The 22,202-nt window shown below is 35.6% G+C and overlaps 1 protein-coding gene across 1 annotated transcript; it reads left to right on the top strand.

The window, feature by feature from the left end:
- Window positions 1-1,238: 1,238 nt before the first annotated feature.
- On the top strand, window positions 1,239-21,317 carry LOC125654740 (gelsolin-like protein 2). The gene is made up of 13 exons (XM_048884781.2): window positions 1,239-1,886; window positions 2,521-2,601; window positions 5,879-5,952; window positions 6,453-6,527; window positions 6,622-6,693; window positions 7,805-7,932; window positions 8,558-8,666; window positions 9,687-9,797; window positions 10,753-10,839; window positions 15,272-15,375; window positions 16,745-16,823; window positions 16,965-17,060; window positions 20,047-21,317. Exons 1-13 carry the CDS (start codon window positions 1,880-1,882, stop codon window positions 20,140-20,142), a joined length of 1,119 nt encoding a protein of 372 aa, XP_048740738.1. The 5' UTR covers window positions 1,239-1,879; the 3' UTR covers window positions 20,143-21,317.
- The last annotated feature ends 885 nt before the right edge of the window (window positions 21,318-22,202 follow it).

Genomic DNA, 22,202 nt, shown 5'->3' with positions numbered 1-22,202 from the left:
ATTTAAAAAATAACGGACTGGGGAAAGTGGTTCCCATTAGTCGTCTCTCTCTCTCTCTCTCTCTCTCTCTCTCTCTCTCTCTCTCTCTCTCTCTCATAAAAAGTAAATGAACATTATGATATTTATATATATATATATATATATATATATATATATATATATATATATTATCGTCGGATACCCACATATAATTTCGTATTTTACTCGTGGGCAAACTGACCGAAAAATCATCGTATGTAATAAATATGCGCGGGTCATTTCATTGGCTGCTGAAAAGTTTATGATACGTATGTATATATATATATGTGTGTGTTCGGCAATGACAAAAACGTTTCCGTAGTTAACACACCGATTACAAATAAATCCACTCACCGGTGCATTTCGCAGTTTGAGAAAGGTACTCCCGTATAAATTTTGACTGCTATTTGATGTAAGTGACCTGTACGACTTGTCTTTAATTGTTTTGAAACAAAATTTGCAAGTTTTAACGGGCGTCAAGATATTTAACATAAATAGCAAACTAATAAACATATTTTTCAAAATTAAAGATTTCCAACTTTCTGAATGGTTAACTATAATTTATCAAATGCTATTAAATGCATATTTTACGACGATATTTCGGTGAGTTTGCCCATGGGTGATGAGCAAACGACGAGGACGAGGTCACCCGTGGGTGTCCGACGATGTATATATATATATATATAGATAGATAGATAGATAGATAGATAGATAATAATTACTTTTCGCAATGATCGGTAAAAGTATAGGTAAAAAATAAAAATGAAACACGAAGACGTTTAGTAAAACTTTAGTGCCTTCATTTACTAGTATATTTAAGCTTCTGAAGATTTGAAATGAAAGCGCTTAAGCTTTACTAAAAGTATCTTTTTTTATTTTTTACCTATACTTTTACTGATCATTGCGAAACGTAATTATCTATCTATCTATATATATATATATATATGCTTATAGATATTCATATTCTTTTATATCTACTTCTGTGCAAATGTATGTCGATTGAATGAAATAAAAAAAAAAACCATTACAAATTAATGAATTAAAATACTTAGAATGAAACTATCTAAGACGGTGTCAGTGGAGTTACATATCGAGAAAATTCAGATAAAATAAGGGGACAAATGTGTGATGGCTGTTCATCTGTTTTATATGTGAGCTCTGACGAGATTCGTTGTTTTTTGTTGTTTTTTTTTGTTTTTTTTTGGGGGGGGGGGTGTTAGAATTTGAGATGGATAGATTGCTTGAGATTGATTTCAGAAAAGCATACAATGCGATACATTGGGCTAAACAAAAAGCGGGAACTAAATTATGCTCGACGACAAGTCGAGGAAAACTCTTCACATACACTGTACATACATATACAAGGGAGGAAGAGAAAGAGGACATTTTAACACGTGTTTATGGGTCGGATGCCGCTCACCAATGTATATTGTATATTTAAATTATCTGGACGTCAGTAACATTCCTAAAAAAATAATTAAAGAAATCAAATCTCATGATCGTTGTGTCATCAGTTTTTTTCCATGTTACATGAGTTATAGTGAAATTCAGTGGATATTTTCTGAAACGATTTGAATTTCATTCCCAGGGTAAATATCGTGTCATCGGCACATGCATATAGAGACTAATAACACCCACCCACCAGATATACGTAAAGGTACATGTACCTCGCCTTAAGTGCAACCAAGCATACTCCCTTGTCACGTTGCATCCGTGTCGATACCAAGCGATGCGGAACACTTGTTATCAGTAATAAACGATCGTAAGTTATATTCTGTAACACATGTTGCGCTGCGGTTCGTGAATAAACGTGTGTATTGATTGTGGGTATTGATTCTTCTTTTTACATATAGCCTCAACAATGACAGGTAAGGGATCCTTTGTTTTTCTTGCTGATTATGGTGTAAAAAGGTTGTTTTTTTTCTTAATTGTTTCTTTTTATTATGAATTTATATTGACTATCTTACAAATTACCGATAGATTTTAGTTAGACGAATGAATAAATAAATCTCATAATTATTAGCTTAAATCAAACCTGAAATGCTTTGGGAGATGGGGTGGGGGGGGGGGGTAGAAGGGACTGTTAGAGCGAAAACACTGTCATGATGGACAATGTAGTTAGTATATACTTTTAGTTTTAATTGTTTATATCCAAATACTTTTTTTTTTAATTTCATGACATTATTGTCAGCTGCATGTGTCAACGCAAATATGTGACGTAGTGCATTAGATTTTTATTTTCATATGCGAACGGTGCATATATACATGTACATGCATCAATATAAAATGCCGTTATTTTGTTTTTAATTCTGCTTTTGAATCGTGTTTAATGATTTAGTAATCAGCAGAGCGTGTCAGCAGATAGTCGTGTGTTACTACAAAACAAAAAATAAAAATAACTTAAACGAACAAAAATCACGCACTTTTGTTACTTTGCATGTGGACGTGAGACCAGCTGGCATTAGTGTACTGACATTTTAAAATAACGAATTATATCCTCAGGATTGATCAAACAGAAACAGTATAACTGGAAGGATTCAAACTTAGAATTTTTCGGATCCAAAGAAGAGCGAGACATCAAAAGTAAGTTATTTTTGTTTCTGTTTGTTTCAGTAAATTATTTTTGTAGTTTATTTGTTTGTTTCAGTAAGTTATTTTTGTGGTTTGTTAGTTTTTTTCAATGAATTATATTTGTATTTTGTTTGTTTGTTTCAGTAAGTCATTTTTGTTTTTTGTCTGTTTGTGCTACGTCACTTCCAAGATTTTTTTCGCTCATATTGAGACGTCACCAGTTGTGATCTAAGTTCCACAGATTAGGACCTACTTATGGTTTCTGTATAGCAGTTAGGTGTCCTTGATTTCAGTTGAATAAATTAAATCATACCTATTTACTAACATCAAGCCCTTATTTTCACGTCTACTTTACCCAAAGAATCCTAAACCTATCTATCCTCATTGATTAGGACATTGCAAGTTTTGGAAATCTCATTGATTGTTTATTTTATTATGACGTCACTTCTTTTTTTAGTATGGGGCACAGCCTGTTTGCTAGTGCATTCAAACCATATCATGAAACTTTTAAATTTCACTACTCTGTACATACATGTATGTACACAAACCACCACCTGTTTAATTCGCCATTATATAATTACCATTTCATTCTCCAGTTCTGTGTGGAATCGCATATCTCTTGTAAATAATTTTTAGATTTTTCGTAATTTAAATTCAAGATAAAATGTCTTGTCAATAAATACTTCCCAGAATATCGCTATTTAATTAAGCCTAAGATTATAGTTTCTCCAGTTATCTATTCGCCATCAAAGGTCAGTTGCTACTGTACCAACAAATCGAACTTCCCTTTTTTTCAAATATTTCTGTGCAAAATGTGAATAATACGCAAAACATGTATTAAAAAAAAGAAGCAACATTACAAATTAATCAAGTTGTTTGAATTATCCATGTTTACTGGGTATTTGTTGTTTGAATTATCCGTGTCACCCTGGGTATTTATTGTTTGAATTATCAGTGTTTACTGGGTATTTATTGTTTGAATTATCCGTGTCACCCTGGGTATTTATTGTTTGAATTATCCGTGTTTACTGGGCATTTGTTGTTTGAATTATCCGTGTTTACTGGGTATTTATTGTTTGAATTATCCGTGTTTACTGGGTATTTATTGTTTGAATTATCCGTGTTTACTGGGTATTTGTTGTTTGAATTATCCGTGTTTACTGGGTATTTGTTCTCAGGTATTTCCCTTACAGACACACTCCATTGAACTCTTTTCTCACATTGATTAGAAAATTGCGCTCGGTGTACATATGTAGCATGGTGGTAAATAAGTTTCAGTAAATACTTTATAAAAAGGAAAGTTTAGAATGTGTCCGAATTTGTCAATAAACTGTAAAATTGTAAGAATAGGAACTCTTAAACAATAACTTAGAAGAATTTGTTAGAAGCAAGTGACCTTAATTTTGAAATATTTTTTACCTTTTTGAACTTCATCACCTGCCTGATTAAAGTAAAGCTTTGATACATGTATGTTACGCTGGCAACACATATATCACGTGTTTGAGCGTCACGTGTGGGTTTTTTTTACACGTACTTTTTGCTTAATTAATTTGCGATTTCAGTTTTGAACTACATGTACATGAGTCACAATTTCAAATAGCCAACACTACAACGCCATTACATATCACCCTTATACAGACCCTATAAGTTTCATTCATTACCATTTGATAATTACATGTATGTTTATATCTCTTTTAAAAGGAAGAAAGCAATGGGTTAACGAAAATCACAACTGTCCATTCAGCTATCATACCAAGTAAAAATCACAACTGTCCATTCAGCTATCACACCAAGTAAAAATCACAACTGTCCATTCATCTATCATACCAAACAATTGCACCATCATCATTTATTGTACCGCACTTCAGTTGATAATTGTTTATAAATATAGAACCAGACATCTTCTAATTACCTTAATCATTAGTGGAACTAATTCTGTTGTCAATGTAAATACCGTTGTGGTTTTCATTCGCTATTTCCTATGTACAAGGCTCGGTACATGTAGATGTCAAATGTCATGAAGACATTATTTAGACTAGACTTAAGTTTGTGTTTACTTTCAGAGACAGACCGTGTTTAATTAACATCACATGGAAAACATCTTACGAGAGACTTTACAAGAGATTCCCACATAACTTAAAACATTTTTGTATTGTCAAATACATATATTATTTCAGATTCACCAGATATAGGTAAGAGCGACAAGGTGATTAAATCAGATTTTTTGCGCATGCATACACACAAGTCAATAATCAATATCCGATTATAAACATCAGAAGGGAGAACTTGCCCGTATGATTAAATTTTCTGAAAGACGTCATGGCTTATTTATTTACTTACTCTAATTTAAGATATTTGCAATTAAAACCGTCCATGGTTGTGTAGTTTATTGCTTTCGTGATTTAATATCATTTTATGTTTCTTCAATCTTAACATAATGTCTTTTTTTTTTTTTCGTGTGTGAATGAAAAGGATTTCGATGAATTTTCCCACAACTGAAATTTCACATACTACATGTATATATAGCATAAGTTATCACGCGCATACCAAAATAGGTGTATCTATCTATCTATATACATGTATGTCTGTCTGTCTATCTATCTATCTCTTTATGCATCTATTCATTACCTCTCTGTCTATCATTATGCACCTGAAGAAGTAAAGAAACTAATCGAGGATACTTAATCAGTCTTGTGATAAATATACATATATATATATATATATATATATATATATATATATATATATACTTCTCTACTACCTACTTCCGCCCCGCCCAGGATTGAACTCACGAGATACGGAACCAAATATATGATAACAACGTATCACTGGCGCGCTAAAGTGCTCGACCATTTAGGGATATGATATTTTCGTCATGCTGTTTATATATATCCAAATTGTGTTTTTAAAAAACCACAGTGTCCGGTATAAAATATCAAAAGAAATAGAATAAACAGTACACAAAGTTAAAAATTTAACGCAAGCGCTTTCATTTTATAATCCTCAGGCGTTACATTTTAAAATAGTTTTGAAATGGCCTGACGTCAAAACTATTTTAAAATATAACGCCTGAGGATTATAAAATGAAAGCGCTTGCGTTAAATTTTTAACTTTGTGTACTGTTTATTCTATATATATATATATATATATAATTTTGCTATTGCTTAAAGAATTGTTTTGTTGTTGTTGTTTTTACAGGAAGAAACTATCTTTATCACTTGCTTTGAAAGAGCGGGATATATGTTGTTTATGGGGTTTTTTAATATTCCTCCGATTACTTTATTTTCAGAATCTGCAGCGGCATGTGAAGTTGCCTGGAAAACAGCAGGAGTAAAGCCCGGGATTCAAATATGGCGGATAGTGGTTTGTTAGCAGACGATATTCACTATACTATATATACTATATATATACTCTGTCAGTATTACCGGTAGTACTTCTAAATGATTCTTATTTATTTTCAGTGTTATAATTAATTGCCTGTTAACATGTACATGCCCTCCGAGGGCCCTTGATTGGTGAATAAACTATATATATATATATTAAAATCAGCAAGTTTGCAGAAAAAATCTCACTTAGGATATTTCACTTTGTTGTACAAAATTGTTCCCTAGAATGCTTACTCTTCTGATTTTGAATTTGTTTAATATTTTGTGTGTGTGTGTGCGTTTATCAAAAAAAAAATGTAAGTCTCGAATTTGGAAATGTTGTGTCAGTTCATTATAATTATAATGTTAATTTTGGAGGAGACCCATGGTTTGGAGCAGTTTCATTGTCCACGAAACGATCACACATAATACATGAACACATGAAATCGTTAAGAATAGAATGTTACTATCAAGCAACTTTATATATATTTACTACAGAACTTCAAAGTCACGAAATGGCCAGTGGAGGATTATGGGAAATTCTTTGACGGGGATTCCTACATTGTCTTAAATGTAAGCGACTTTGTTCTATATCAGATGTCATCTCTCCTGTAAGGTTTTCTTAAACCCCCGTCCATTGTTTTTCTTCTTGTAATTTTGCCTTCAGACATACCAGAAGCCGGACTCGGATGCACTTCTGTACGATGTCCACTTCTGGATAGGAAAATACAGCACACAGGTAAGAAAATACAGCACACAGGTAAGAAACGACAACACACAGGTAAGAAAATACAGCACACAGGTAATTCAACTTCTATATCCCTGGGGATTCGGGTTAGAATACGTTCTCAGTACCCCCACCCCCGGGAATCCGGATTAGAATATGTCCTCAGTACCCCTTGCTTGTTGTGAGAGGCGACTAAATGTTGCGGTCCTTCAGATGAGACCGCAAAAACCGAGGTCCCGTGTCACAGCAGGTGTGGCACGGTAATGAATCCTCCCTGCTCAATGGTCGCAAACGCTGGTCATAAGCCTAACTTTTGCTGTCCTTCACCGGCAATGCAAATTGTGAATAAATATGCAAATCATGGAAATAGCAACACTGCAAACTGAATTCGGTCAAGTTGATCCAATTCTGAGCCTTTACAGGCTTTCTCGTGTAGAGATAGTCTGTGCAGTGTACTGGCTTGGACATTTTTTACACATATAGATTAAAAATAGCTCTGGGTGCATCATGGTGGTAAATACAAAAATGTAAGTATCAATAAATACTCTACAGTAAGGAAAGTTTAAAACATGCCCACATTTTAAACTGTAAACATTAAGGTCGTGAACAGGAGGTAGAAATAAATGTTTGTAGCAAATGTCTTTAGCGTGGTTTTGGAGGCATCAAATGAAGGAGCTCTTTGCCGTGTTTACGTGGGATTTTCTATTATTTACTCAAACAACAATGTAGATCGATCATTAAAACCTGGAATGTACCAACAACAGGACGTTTTTGATGGGTTTAGATTTTGGGGTGATTATTTTCCGATAAATTTTGAAGTACATAGTTGTAAATAATGCAAAAAATAAACGAAGTTATATAGAGCACAACGTTGTGGTAATCTTTGCTTTTAGCAAGATTGAACCATAGATAATTTTACAAAGTTTTATAACATTTTTTGGGAGGGTGGGTGGGTGGGTGGGTGTTATCCCATGTCTTTACTTTCTAGGAAAAAAGTTATTACTTGTATGTTTGAGATGAAACAGCTTTCTGTACGCATTTTTAAATTCAGCTTCACCTGCTTACCTATATTATTCAGGATGAATATTATATATACTGTATATTCTGACACCTCGTTATTCAGGATGAATATGCCACCGCCGCCTACAAGACCGTGGAGTTGGACACCTTTCTGGATGACATCCCGGTACAGCATAGAGAAGTTCAAGGCCATGAATCCAAACTTTTCAAATCCTACTTCAAAGTATTCACGTAAGTTCAACTTTATCACAAACTGTCATTTTCTTCTGCGTTTTACAATAAAATTGTCGTATACTACAAAATTCCATCATTGTAAATCTTTATTAAATAAATAATGTACTTCAATGAAAAGGAGATTCAATATAAGATATAAATTTATCTTTCCAATGTTTTCGCTTACGATATCTCAACAATTGTAACAATAGCCATGTCCTCATGAATGCGATGCAGATGTAAACAATGTGCGTATGAATCTTGAGAAATATAGTACGTTTATTTTAACATCTGGGGATTCCGAAAGAAATAAAAGTAGAATGTAAATATAAAAAAAATATATTTTTGAAAATGCATGTGGGTATGAACAGCTACAAGCCGACATACTTTTCAGGAAGTACTAAAATGCTTCTGAAGTTTGCTGGTGGAAAGCATCGAAGTTCATGCCCTCATGTATTTTCAAAACTGAAATTTATGTCTTTTTAAAAATATATAGTTCGAGGCCAAGGTCACATAAATGACACACATTTCATATCTTTCACCAAGAACACTCCTACTGAAATGATTATGTTATGTATGATTTTGGTACGTGTATCAACATGGTGACCCAGTAGATCATGCTTTTCTTACAATATATATGCAGATATCTACATGGAGGTGCAGAGAGCGGTTTCCGACAAGTCAAACCCGAACAGTACATACCGAGACTTTTCCATTTCCATGGCGACAAGAGGGGCGTCACAGTCAAGGAGGTGTTGTACTGAAATTATCTATTTCACAATTAGATTTACGTCTTACAAGAAGATAGGAATACGAAATCATGCCCATGCGCAATAAATATGATGGGAAAGGTGACATCACATTTAAGAACAATAAATGTTAATTAATTCAGAGACCTAATTAAGTTACATCAGTATTGCTGTCATTCTTCCTACTTTCTTTATTGAATGTGAGTTAACAATGCCTGCTGGTTTTGTATGCTAACAATGTTTGCTGATTATGTATGCTGACAATGCTTGCTGGTTTTGTATACTGACAATGTTTGCTGGTTTTGTATGCTGACAATGTTCTGGTTTTGTATGCTAACAATGTTTGCTGGTTTTGTATACTGACAATGCTTGTTGATTTTGTATGCTGACAATGCTTGCTGGTTTTGTATACTGACAATGCCTGTTGGTTTTGTATGCTGACAATGATTGCTGGTTTTGTATGCTGACAATGCTTGTTGGTTTTGTATGCTGACAATGTTTGCTGGTTTTGTATGCTGACAATGCTTGTTGGTTTTGTATGCTGACAATGTTTGCTGGTTTTGTATGCTGACAATGTTTGCTGGTTTTGTATGCTGACAATGTTTGCTGGTTTTGTATGCTGACAATGCTTGCTGGTTTTGAATACTAGGAATGCTTATCTTAATCGTTAGGAATACATGCTAATTTGAATTCTAGTACTAGCAATGCTGGTTTTAATCGTTAGCAATACATGATAATTTGAATGCTAGCAATGTTTACTAAAGTAATGCTTTTCTGATAATTCATGATTTTTGTTTATTTCTTTATTGTTTACAATATTTAATAGATAGATGCCAAAGTTAGGTTTATCTAATTACTTAAACATGTGATCTTAATGTTGATGGAAATTGATATCTCTATGACATTACAAGATTGATAAATACCATGCTTACAATTAAAAAAAAAACACGGTGATAAGATTAGCAAATCATTTTAAGAAATAAAAACGATATAGGATAAGAATTTAATTTCCGTATTCACCAGATTCCCCGGATGGAGAAGTATATTGACGACACGGATGTGTACATCTTAGATCTGGGTCTGCAAATTTACCAATACAACGGACGGGGCGCCAACAAGGACGAGCGAATCCGAGTGAGATTTTTCTTAAACCTTTATATGCATGTAAACCAGCGTACCTTGTTCCATTTTTCACAAATGTATTACAGTATGATGTCTGACGAGTTGCAAATAATTGTCAGTTCTGTAAATGTCACGCGTACGTCTTAATACATGTATGTATGTAATGTCGTTTGCATCTATGATCATGGTTTTTTGTAAAATGAAGGCAGGTACTGACAAATGAGCAGTACCAGGTGGTTCAACAGTGTTGTTTAAAGTCAGCATTTTGCAAATACAACGTGTCATTAAGTCGACTGTTCTCTGAGGTGTGTCATTCTACATACATTGTAATTATCAGGTCGTTCTTTATATACTGTCATTAAGTCGACTGCTCCCTGAGGTGTGTCATTCTACATACATTGTAATTATCAGGTCGTTCTTTATATACTGTCATTAAGTCGACTGTTCTCTGAGGTGTGTCATTCTACATACATTGTAATTATCAGGTCGTTCTTTATATACTGTCATTAAGTCGACTGTTCTCTGGGGTGTGTCATTCTACATACATTGTAATTATCAGGTCGTTCTTTATATACTGTCATTAAGTCGACTGTTCTCTGAGGTGTGTCATTCTACATACATTGTAATTATCAGGTCGTTCTTTATATACTGGTTTTGATTACGGGTCACTCTGTTTACCTGATCAAGATATGGGGCTCACTGCGGGTATGACCGGTCAACAGAGGATGCTTACCCCCCCCCCCCCCCACCACCCACCCACCCACCCCAAGGCACTTGATCGCCCCTCTGGTGTGTCCAGGGGTCCGTGTTTGTCCGTATTTTAATTTTGTATTCTTTAGAGTAATTCTAAAATCGATCATTGTTTGTTATTTTCACCTTTTCGTTTATTGTCATATACATATGACTTTATTAGTGCTTCCAACACGTTACTCTTAAACTAATATTGATTTCAAATTTAACTTTCTAGGCCTTGCACTATGTCAACGATTTGAGAATGGAGAGAAGCGGCAAGGCTGTGAAGGCGACTGTGCTGGACCAGATTACAGGGGGCACGGTAAGTCAGGGAATGTACAGTGCTGAAGCAGATCGCGGGGTCACAATAGGTCGTGGAGCAAGCTGTGCCGGACCAAACCGGCTGGTCAAGGTAAGACGTGCTGGACCAGATCGCGGGATCATGGTAGGTCGTGGAGCAAGCTGTGCCGGTGTTGTAGCATAGAATTTACCCCCGTATTGACTTTTCCCCCGAAAAAAAAACACGGGCCAAGGATAGACATTCCCCCCGGAAAGATGGGCCTGGCATAGAATTCTCCCCTAGGAAGAATTAACCCGGGCTCAACCCCTCCCCCCCTAGGAAAAACCGCCCCAGTATAGAATTTCCTCCTAAATGATAGTACTCCCCCCCCCCCCTTTCTCACTTTTTATCTATGTATCCGTTTCCAGTTCTATTACTAGAATTCTCTTGCTTATCTACACCCAGGAATTCCTCTTCTTATTCTTTTTTTTAATTTTGAGCAGGGTCTTGTGTATTACGATTATCATCTTATGTTTGTTTGGGTTTTTTTTTAAAGGAAATTATTCAAATCGTGTAATGGTATTTCAAAATTCATTCATACATCTCAAGTCTTTGCTGTTATCTACCAGTATCTAACATCTGAAACAATCTGATTAAAACCAGATCCTGAGATCCGCTCACTTAGATCGCTACACTAGGCGATTTTGAGCGTATTCCAGGATCTGATTAATTTAATCAGATTGCATCTGAAATAGTGAAGTTGGGAAGAAGATAATGTCTTCTTAATTTAAAATTTCGAATTTAAATAAGCGGGAAAATTAAATTACTTTTATTTACATAGTGCATTTAATTTACGTTTTAGATATTTTAATTGTATATCTTTTAGTCGACTTTTTACGAAAAACCCTAATGATATTGACCATCGTTATTTAAAGTCTTTTGGGAAGCAAATTGTATTTACTATATGCAATTCAAAGTTTTCAGCGTGTAAACCCAACTTCAACATCTCCAAAAATTCCTTTATTTTATGAATATCGTAATATTAATGAGCGCATATCTATTTGATTAAACTATAACAATTTAACAGCACATATTTGTTTCTTTTTGTAACCTTTTTTGATACACTGTAAAATGTACCTCTTTATAGCAATTATAACAAAATTTCATTGATAATTATCTTCAACTGCATGAGTTTGCACCATTCTATATTTATTCAAAAGCTTCTACATTAAAAGAAAAAGATTCCGGTCGATGAAATCCGGAAACAGGAGGGGGGAAATTCTATACCAGGGCGGTTTTTCCGCCCAGGGGAAAATTCTATACTGACTTCGTACATATGGGGAAATTATATTCTGGGGCGCTTTTCCCCCCTATAAGGAATCTATCCCAGGCCCGTTTTTCCGGGGGGGGGGGGGGGGGTCTATGCGGGGGGACAATCTATGCTACAACACCGGTCCAAATAGGCTGGTCACGGTAAGTCATGAAATGTACAGTGCTGGACCAGATCGCGGAGTAACGGTAGGTCGTGAGCTATCAAAGGGGAGACAGGGAAATTATTACGAGAATATAAAACGCATGTGCAACTCGTGAAATAATGTTACCTCTGTTTATCTATATATACAGATGTAGATATTATTATAATTCTATAATTAACTTGATGCAAAAAATATGAAGAAATACAACACAACAGGATGGAAGGATGGTTTTTATTTTAGTTGCATACAAACATAACCCTCACCCTCAGCCTCTCACGAGCACACGAGGCAGGCATGACTTCAATGTTTAAATTTCAATTAGCAAAAACTATTTCAACAAAAAGAAAATTTTACGTAAGATTTTAGTTCGTGCACATTTACTTTTAAACAAAAACAGTAGCCTAGGAACCGTCATATTATATCTTCCTTGTGTTAGTAGCATTCAGTAACACTTCATACAACTCCGGAATTGTACGTTTCCGGTTTTCTTAGCACCTGTCCAATTAACTATAGTGGCGGTCAACAACCGCTTATTGACTTTCATATCCCCCAGTTTATTGCATTGGATGCTGTCCAATATTCCCCGATTGATCATAAACTTGAAAGCAGTAGACGTTATTGGTGGTCGGTTATTGCAATTTAGTCATTTGATATTGTAAAATTTTCATTTATAACGTCTCCATGACTTCCGATTGATTTCTTTTGATACGCTACATCGATTTAGTAGTGAAATACATCACTACATAAATTACCAAAATTGCTGGCAAGATTGAATGAAGCAAAATTCGATTTAACTTTTACTTCACTCTAATACACCGGACATACTTGGCATGTTTATAGATACTAGAAATTGAATGGAAGCTGATATCAATTTTTTCATAGATATCAGATAAATATGAATTACTTTCAGAAAATGTCTCTTCAGTGAAGTTCTGCAATTGTCCAATACATTGGGGATATTGTGTTTCGAAAGCCAAGAGATACAAATGAGTCTGTTTACGAAATCAACATTGGTACAATTTTAAACTTGACCATAAACAGTTTATTTATTCAATATAGCAATATATTTGATGAACTTAAACGTCAGCGTCCTTGATAAAAGCAATTGATAAAAATCAAGGTCATTCACTAAAGTTATATATCAATGCAGCCACGCCCTTAGGAAAGTTTCAGATTTGTTGGCATGTAGACATATATTTAACATTTCCCTTGTATACATCGTGGATTGTATTTTTATTCGAATATTTCCATTGATAAAGCTTTTGGGGGGGGGGGGGGGCGTGACTTTTTTTATCAACATTAACTACTTATAATTGAATTCATTAGTAAATCCTTAGCTGTACTGCGCCTGATTTTAATACATATTATATACTAGTTGTGAGTACTTGTAAAATTTAGATCTACATCTTGTAGGACTATAACCGGAAGTCTGCCATGTTACGTGGACGCGTCATTCTAACGATCCACGAACGTGTACAGAGTTGTCGATCTTTGAGAATTAATTTGAAATAATGCTAATTTTACATGTAAGTTCTATGAGATTCCAATGAAGTGAAATCTTTAACATAAATTGAAAAAAAAACATTGCTATTGATACATGTACATTGTACATATTCAGATGATGATAGGAATAATTTGTGAACTGAATCTGGACTTGCAGATATATCAATAATGTATTCCTTGTCAATACTTGCTTATAGGAGATTTCGGACATTGTTGGTTAAAAACGAAACCTTCGTATCATATAGGATATATTTTATTACATGTATATCGTTCCATCGAAATAACGTGACATCAGTTTGTTAGTTTATTTCACATGTACCAATCAAAGCGATATGACGTCTGGATCATTGCATGCAGTTGTGCAGACAAGTACTTTTCTAAGAATGCAGTTGTTTTCGGACGTTTTCTCCAATATTTCGAATAATAACGTGCAGTGTTGTAATGGGAACGTTTCCTCTTCGTTAGTTTCATCCATTGTTATTTTTCCCCGAAGAGTCTGTATTACATTATTTTCCCCCAATCTTAGTTTCGCCCTGTTTTATTTTCCTCCAATCTTAGTTTCGCCCTGTTTTATTTTCCTCCAATCTTAGTTTCGCCCTGTTTTATTTTCCTCCAATCTTAGTTTCGCCCTGTTTTATTTTCCTCCAATCTTAGTTTCGCCGTATGTTAACCCCCCCCCCCCCCCCCCACAACTTTAGTTTAGCCCTGTTATTTTCGTTCGGTATCATTTTCGCGCAGGCGCATTGAAAACAAGTTTGGAGACGTCTTTACGAGTAAAAGAAATGTCAACTAGGGATGTAAAACAACTACCAAACAAAATTGGCTTAAAATAAAAGTTTTTTTCCCTGCTACTTTGACTTAATAATCGTGAGGTAGTTCAGATTTAACAGGTTTTGAATTCGCCAGCTTAGAAAGGTAGAGTGTTATGGAAGAAACTAGATTTAAGGCAACAATGCCTCTTGAATGCACAATTTTCTAGACATCAGCTCCTTAATGTGAGAAATGTTCAATATTCTCTTCAACGCTTGCATGGGCGTAGGATGAATGCATATAGTTTAAAACATGTCTATAATCTGATAATATAGTAGACGTAATGTTAGTAAGTAAAAGGGGTTTTGGTTTATATTAACCAGGTGTGTATATTTAGAATCACAGTAGTAAGAGGGAATTTATCCAGATAAAAATATTTTATGAAAGTTAGTTTACCGTTTTATTCAACTTCGACATAATCAATAGTTTGTGTAAAAAAAACACGGTGAAGATTTATACTTGTTTCTTATGCCTAATCCCCAAATACTCCTAAATTTACTGCATTGCGTTTTATATATTCCGAGCTGTTACACGACAGCTTGTAATTTTTATAAAGGCAAATGATATTAATGCGTGCACAATACTCTTCTATGTTTATCACATAAGAGTGTTCAACGAAGGGAAATAACTACAAGATAACTCGAAATTTGTTAATTGTACAAGGTTTCACTGCTTCTTCTTTGTAGGGACCATTCTTCCGATACCTCAATCAGACCGATGTAGATGAGGACTTTGATACAGAGAACATTGCCGACCAGACAGACGACAATATAGAACCGGAACTGTACAGGTAAGAACCGGAACTGTACAGGTAAGAACCGGAACTGTACAGGTAAGAACCGTAACTGTACATGTCAGAACCGGAACTGTACAGATAAGAAGACCGTGGTTCCCATATAGCAATTGCTAATGTAGTGATTAGGGCTATGTGGACCATGGACATCGACCTGGACAGTAGATCAGTGCTTAGAGCAACTGACTAGTAATGCAGGGGTCTCGGGATCGAAATCGTATCCAGCCACATTATTACACTGAATATTTACTTATCATTAATGTTGCATCTCTATCCTTTTTTTTTAGCATCTGGTGGGGATCCGGGTTAGAATAGGTCCTCAGTACCCTTGCTTGTCGTAAGAGGCGACTAAATGGGGCGGCCCCTTGGATGAGACCGCAAAAACCGAGGTCCCGTGTCACAGCAGGTGTGGCACGATAAAGATCCCTCCTCCCTGCTCAAAGTCCATTAGCGCCGAGCATAGGACTAAAAAAAATTAGCCCTTCACGGGCAATGGTGACGTTTCCATATGAGTGAATTATTTTCGAGAGGGACGTTAAACACTATACACCCAACCAACCTTTTTTGAGTAAAGCGAGCATTTGAAAGTTTTATTATCTTAAAGGGAAGCCTTGAGAGATATGCACTTAATAATAATAATACCATATTTATATAGCACCCTTTTCATACACTATGTACGCTCAAAGGTGCTTTACAAATGTAATGTACATTATTACCCCGGCAGACCTTATATCAATCTAGAACTTTCTCAGCCTCCTAGGAATCATACAGTGCAAGCTGCCATTACAAGCGCTAGAGCACTAACATGCTAACAATATCTTTCACTATCTATAGCCAGGTACCCCTTTTACACTTGGGTGGAGTGAGGAAATTCATGTAAAGTGCCTTTCCCAAGGACACAGCGGCCAGGACTCGAGCCCACGACCTTTCGGTCGAGAGTCTGACGGCCTAACCACTCGGCCACCGACGCCACACTTCATTGTACTAACGCAAAAGTCTGTGGTTTATCTTCGTCCGCAAAACTCTGCGCAGTTGCAAGATCATGATGTTTCGCTTTTCATGTTCTATATTGACATCAATGACAATTTCAGTCGTAATAATAACATAACTTATCGATTGCGGAAATGACCGAGTACTTACGATTGTGACCATACATCAGTCACGTTTTGGAACCATTTTCCCGCCGTCGGTCTGGTCGTCCAATCATCTGTCCGTTTGTTACTCTCCATGATTTAAGTGCAGACGACACATGTATTACTTATGTAATCTAATTGAATGAAGCATTGCAACCTTGTTTTACCGGTCAGGTGTGAGTGCTCACTCTGTAGATTTCAAACAAATATATTTTAAGATTTTTCTTTCTCAGATTGTCAGATGCAAAGGGATGTCTTGAGTTCTCTCTGGAGAAAACGGGTCCGGTTAAAATCGGCGATTTCGATAGAAACGTAAGTTTTATACAGTTGAACAAGAAACTGCATACCGGATGTGGACATTGTTTTCTACATTTGACATTTAACATTATTGTAGAAAATTGTTTGAAAAATGCAATATCTAAAATGATATCTCCCTTGTTGTTGTTGTTTCAGGACGTCTTTATTTTCGACACCAAGCAGGAATTGTTTGTGTGGGTGGGCAGTCAAACAACCCACCAGGAGAGGAAGAACGCAATGACCTATGCACATGTAAGAATCTCGGGGTCACGTGTCACACAAATTGTACTCATAACGAAGAGCATCAGAAGTACGGAGACAAAATGCCGTGTTGATACACTTTACATACGTACACTGTTATGCTCTGACGTCACATTAACATTATTCTATACATACGCTTAGAGTGGAAAGGAATTTGTTACCTACGTTAAACTTCATTTGTTAACAGCAGGAACTGCATCTGCTAAGAGAGACGTTTGAGCTTTAAATACACATGTGATATCACTTATCAAGTGTGATGGTGGAATTTTGCACATCAATGCAACTTGATGTCAGATGCTGGATGAAATAGGCCTATTTGAATATAAATAAGAAATAAATTTCACTTTTGAAAATACGGGGGTATGAACTGCGATGCCTCACGCCGACAGAACGCGCTTCATGCAGTGCACCGACAGAACGCGCTTCATGTTGTGTACCGACAGAACGTGCTTCATGCTGTGTACCGACAGAACGTGCCTCATGTTGTATACCGACAGAACGTGCATCATGTTGTGCACCGACAGAACGCGCTTCATGCAGTGCACCGACAGAACGCGCTTCATGCTGTGTACCGACAGAACGCGCTTCATTCAGTGTACCGACAGAACGCGTTTCATGCTGTGTACCGATAGAACGTGATCCATGCTGTGTACTGACAGAACGCCCTTCATGCTGTGTACCGACAGAACGCGCTTCATGCTGTGTACCGATAGAACGCCCTTCATGCTGTGTACCGACAGAACGCGCTTCATGCTGTGTACCGACAGAACGCGCTTCATGCTGTACCGACAGAACGCGCTTCATGCTGTGTACCGACAGAACGCCCTTCATGCTGTGTACCGACAGAACGCGCTTCATGCAGTGTACCGACAGAACGTGCTTCATGCTGTGTACCGACAGAACGCCCTTCATGCTGTGTACCGACAGAACGCGCTTCATGCTGTGTACCGACAGAACGCGCTTCATGCAGTGTACCGACAGAACGCGCGTCATGTTGTACCGACATCAAACGTCACAGTTCATACCCTCGGTTGTTTCCAAAAGTAAAATTATGTTTACATTGTTCTTTGATTTATTTTGGAATATCTCCAGCCGTAAATAGATGTACTACATGTATATTTATCAAGATTCATACGCGCAATGTTTACATACAAAAAAAAATATCAAAGTAAAAAACATTGGAAATGTAAATATTTCCTGATGAATCCTCTGTGTCCCATTTGTCATAGAAATACGTTACAAATGATATCATACTTTCATTTGATATATCGGCGAACAAGTAGAACTTTATTTATCTGAATAAATGTATGTCATATACCTTGGTGGCAATCGTTTGCGATATTTCAACTTCTTTATCTAATTTTTAAAATATGTCATATTTAATTGTATTTCTTTGGCAAAACATTTCCTATAAAACTGTATCTTCCCCATTAATATTGCATGTGGTCGGTCCTTTGTTAAATCCCTGACTAACCGTGATTGTTTACATCCATTGCAAACTAAAACATATGAATATACGCTTTGTGATGATAAGTACACTGTAGAAATAAGTTCTCGGCAACTTTCTTCCCAGATATATACCTCAAGGAAACATGAGGTGACAGATTTTGAGGATTGCAAAGTGTAAATGTGTTGCCTTTTTGTTTCATTATGGTATAGGAAACGATGATGTATACAAAACTTATTTTCCTACAATATTCATAGGAAACGAGTCCCTCCCTATACTGTTCGTTATCTTCACTTATTTGTTATCTTCATTTGTTCGTTATCTTCACTGTTATCTTCACTGTTATCATCACTTGTTCGTTATCGTCACTTGTTCGTTATCTTCACTGTTATCATCACTTGTTCATTATCATCACTTGTTCGTTATCTTCACTGTTATCGTCACTTGTTCGTTATCGTCACTTGTTCGTTATCTTCACTGTTATCGTCACTTGTTCATTATCTTCATTTGTTTGTTATCGTCACTTGTTCGTTATCTTCACTGTTATCGTCACTTGTTCATTATCGTCACTTGTTCGTTATCTTCACTTGTTCATTATCGTCACTTGTTCGTTATCTTCACTGTTATCGTCACTTGTTCGTTATCGTCACTTGTTCGTTATCTTCACTTGTTCATTATCGTCACTTGTTCGTTATCTTCACTGTTATCGTCACTTGTTCGTTATCGTCACTTGTTCGTTATCTTTACTTGTTCATTATCGTCACTTGTTCGTTATCTTCACTGTTATCGTCACTTGTTCGTTATCGTCACTTGTTCGTTATCTTCACTGTTATCATCACTTGTTCATTATCATCACTTGTTCGTTATCTTCACTGTTATCGTCACTTGTTCGTTATCTTCACTGTTATCTTCACTGTTATCTTCACTTGTTCATTATCTTCACTTGTTCATTATCGTCACTTGTTCGTTATCTTCACTGTTATCGTCACTTGTTCGTTATCGTCACTTGTTCATTATCTTCACTTGTTCATTATCGTCACTTGTTCGTTATCTTCACTGTTATCGTCACTTGTTCGTTATCGTCATTTGTTCATTATCTTCACTTGTTCATTATCGTCACTTGTTCGTTATCTTCACTGTTATCGTCACTTGTTCGTTATCTTCATTTGTTCGTTATCTTCACTTGTTCATTATCTTCACTTGTTCGTTATCTTCACTGTTATCGTCACTTGTTCGTTATCTTCATTTGTTCGTTATCTTCACTTGTTCATAATCTTCACTTGTTCATTATCTTCACTTGTTCATTATCATCACTTGTTCATTATCTTCACTTGTTCATTATCTTCACTTGTTCGTTATCTTCACTGTTATCGTCACTTGTTCGTTATCTTCACTGTTATCTTCATGTGTTCGTTATCTTCACTGCTGTTTTCACTTGTTCGTTATCTTCATTTGTTCGTTATCTTCACTTGTTCGTTATCTTCATTTGTTCAAGAATCATTTCCATTCGTGTGTGTATTTATTTTTCAGAATTATTTGATGAAGACAGGACACCCCTTGATTCCAGTCAGTTGTCTCAACGAGGGCGCCGCCAACAATTCCTTCAATATGGCTATCACTGCTTGAGAAAGCCGACCACAGAAGAGCTTGAATCAACATGAACTCAGCTCATCCACTTCGAACGCTTTCTGCGTAACTACTGATATTTCTATAAATCAAAATGATCGTCTATTTCGCCATTCGTTTCGACTGAGACTATTATCTGCTTAATATATCCTTAAACACGATTTTTGACTTCGTTTTGTGAAAAAAAATTCAAATGTGAATATGCTGAATGTCGTCTTTATCTTATGTTTGACTGCTCCACCGGGATTTTACATGTATTCATATCCCACAATATAATGTGTAGACGGAAACACCCTGATCATTTCATTTTGAGCATTAATGGTGTCTGGAATTAGTAGTGTATAGTCATAAGGTATTGTTTGGTATAGCAATTTATGATTAATGTAGTAGGAGTTATTTGCATTTATCTCTCTCTCTCTTCTTCTTCTTCTTCTTGGTCGCGAATCAAGATTTTGAGAATGCGAGGTACTCCCCCTCTGAGGCATTAGTGAATTTGTGAATCCGCGTCAGACTGATGGTATCATTTATATACTAGATCATATCATTGTAATGGCAATCACCAAAAAACGGGCCCCTGCTTTGAAAGGAGGTACTCTACATCGTCATAATGGCTGACTTCCTTTAAAAACATGATGAAAAAAAATCAGTATCAGCAATATTTGACTTTGCGTTATATGTGCTAAGCCAAGATCCATAACTCTTTGAATCATAGATAAACAAAATTCATTGATACATGTATACATGTAAGTTCGCATTTAATCCTCAGTTCAGTAGCTACAGTAATGGTTCTTTGGTTTATGCTATTTAACTCTATGTTTTCTTTGTTTTGCTTTTTATTTTATTTTATCATTTGTTTTATTTTTGGTTTTGTTTTGTTTTGTTTGTTTTTGTTTTTATGATTATTATTTTTAATTCTTCTAAGAATCCAAGAACTGTAACAAAATTTATGAATGTTGTTTTTATAGTGAAATTTTCTATATTTTTATAATATATCTATTGATTATAAGGAGTAAGATACTTCTAATCTGTGCACTGGTGCACGTGTCTTTAATTTTGGAACAATGAATTTAACGTGATACCCTTGTTAACAATTTTAATCATCATGTTTTGGTTGTCTGTTAATGTTGGTAATTTTTTAAATTGGTTTTCATATGAATAAAAGAGATTATTTCACACCATGCGTTGCCTTATTCTTATTGTATTATTCTAATTTTACGGCACGGGGGAATTTTCAGAGCGGAACGTCTTAAGACATTCATTTTAATTACTTTCTGTTTCTCTTATGCTATTGGTCCCCGTTCTTCTTTCCGATAGACCATTTCATTTCATTCAAGTAGTGCATTTTCTATCAAAAGTCAAGTGCCCGCCCAGGTTTTTGTTGTTGTTTATTTTAATTCCCTTTGTCACTTGGGATTTGACAGATTTATAACAAATAGTTTTTGAAAGTGAAATTTTACTCAATATCCACTGCACGTTTTCGCACAGACGTCGCCCATCGATATTTTTGGCTTGTTACGCTGGGTTGATTTGGTTTGTTTTTGTTTTGTTTTTTATGAATTTTTTTTGTAAGTTCACTTTGTATACACGAGGGAATGACCTGCCACGCTTTACGCCTACATATATATGTTAGCGCGCCATGAAAAGTACGCCGCCATGAAGTGTCGCTGTTCATACGATCATGTATTTTCAAAAAAAATTGTTTCTTATATTTACATTATAGTTTTATTTTTGTCGGAGAATTCCCAGCTAATAATCGAACTATATCTATCAAGATCCACACATGTACACACCTTGTATATATTCATGAGGAAATGGTTTTCATTTCAATCTGTGAAGATATCGAAGGCAGAAACATTGGATTTTTTTTTTTTTTTTTTTTTTTTTTTTTTTATCAAACACACTCTGAAAAACTTTCAAAGTGGGCATATCTTACCGGGACATAAAAGTGGGTACAATGTATATCTTAACGGGGCATAAAAGTGGTTATATATGTGTACATGTGTATATGTATGCGTATATATGTACATGTATGTATATGTTATTGTTTGCTTTTGTAAAAA

Source organism: Ostrea edulis, chromosome 7 (assembly GCF_947568905.1).
Source record: "Ostrea edulis chromosome 7, xbOstEdul1.1, whole genome shotgun sequence".
NCBI lineage: Eukaryota > Metazoa > Mollusca > Bivalvia > Ostreida > Ostreidae > Ostrea > Ostrea edulis.
This window is presented reverse-complemented; position numbering and strand designations above follow the sequence as displayed.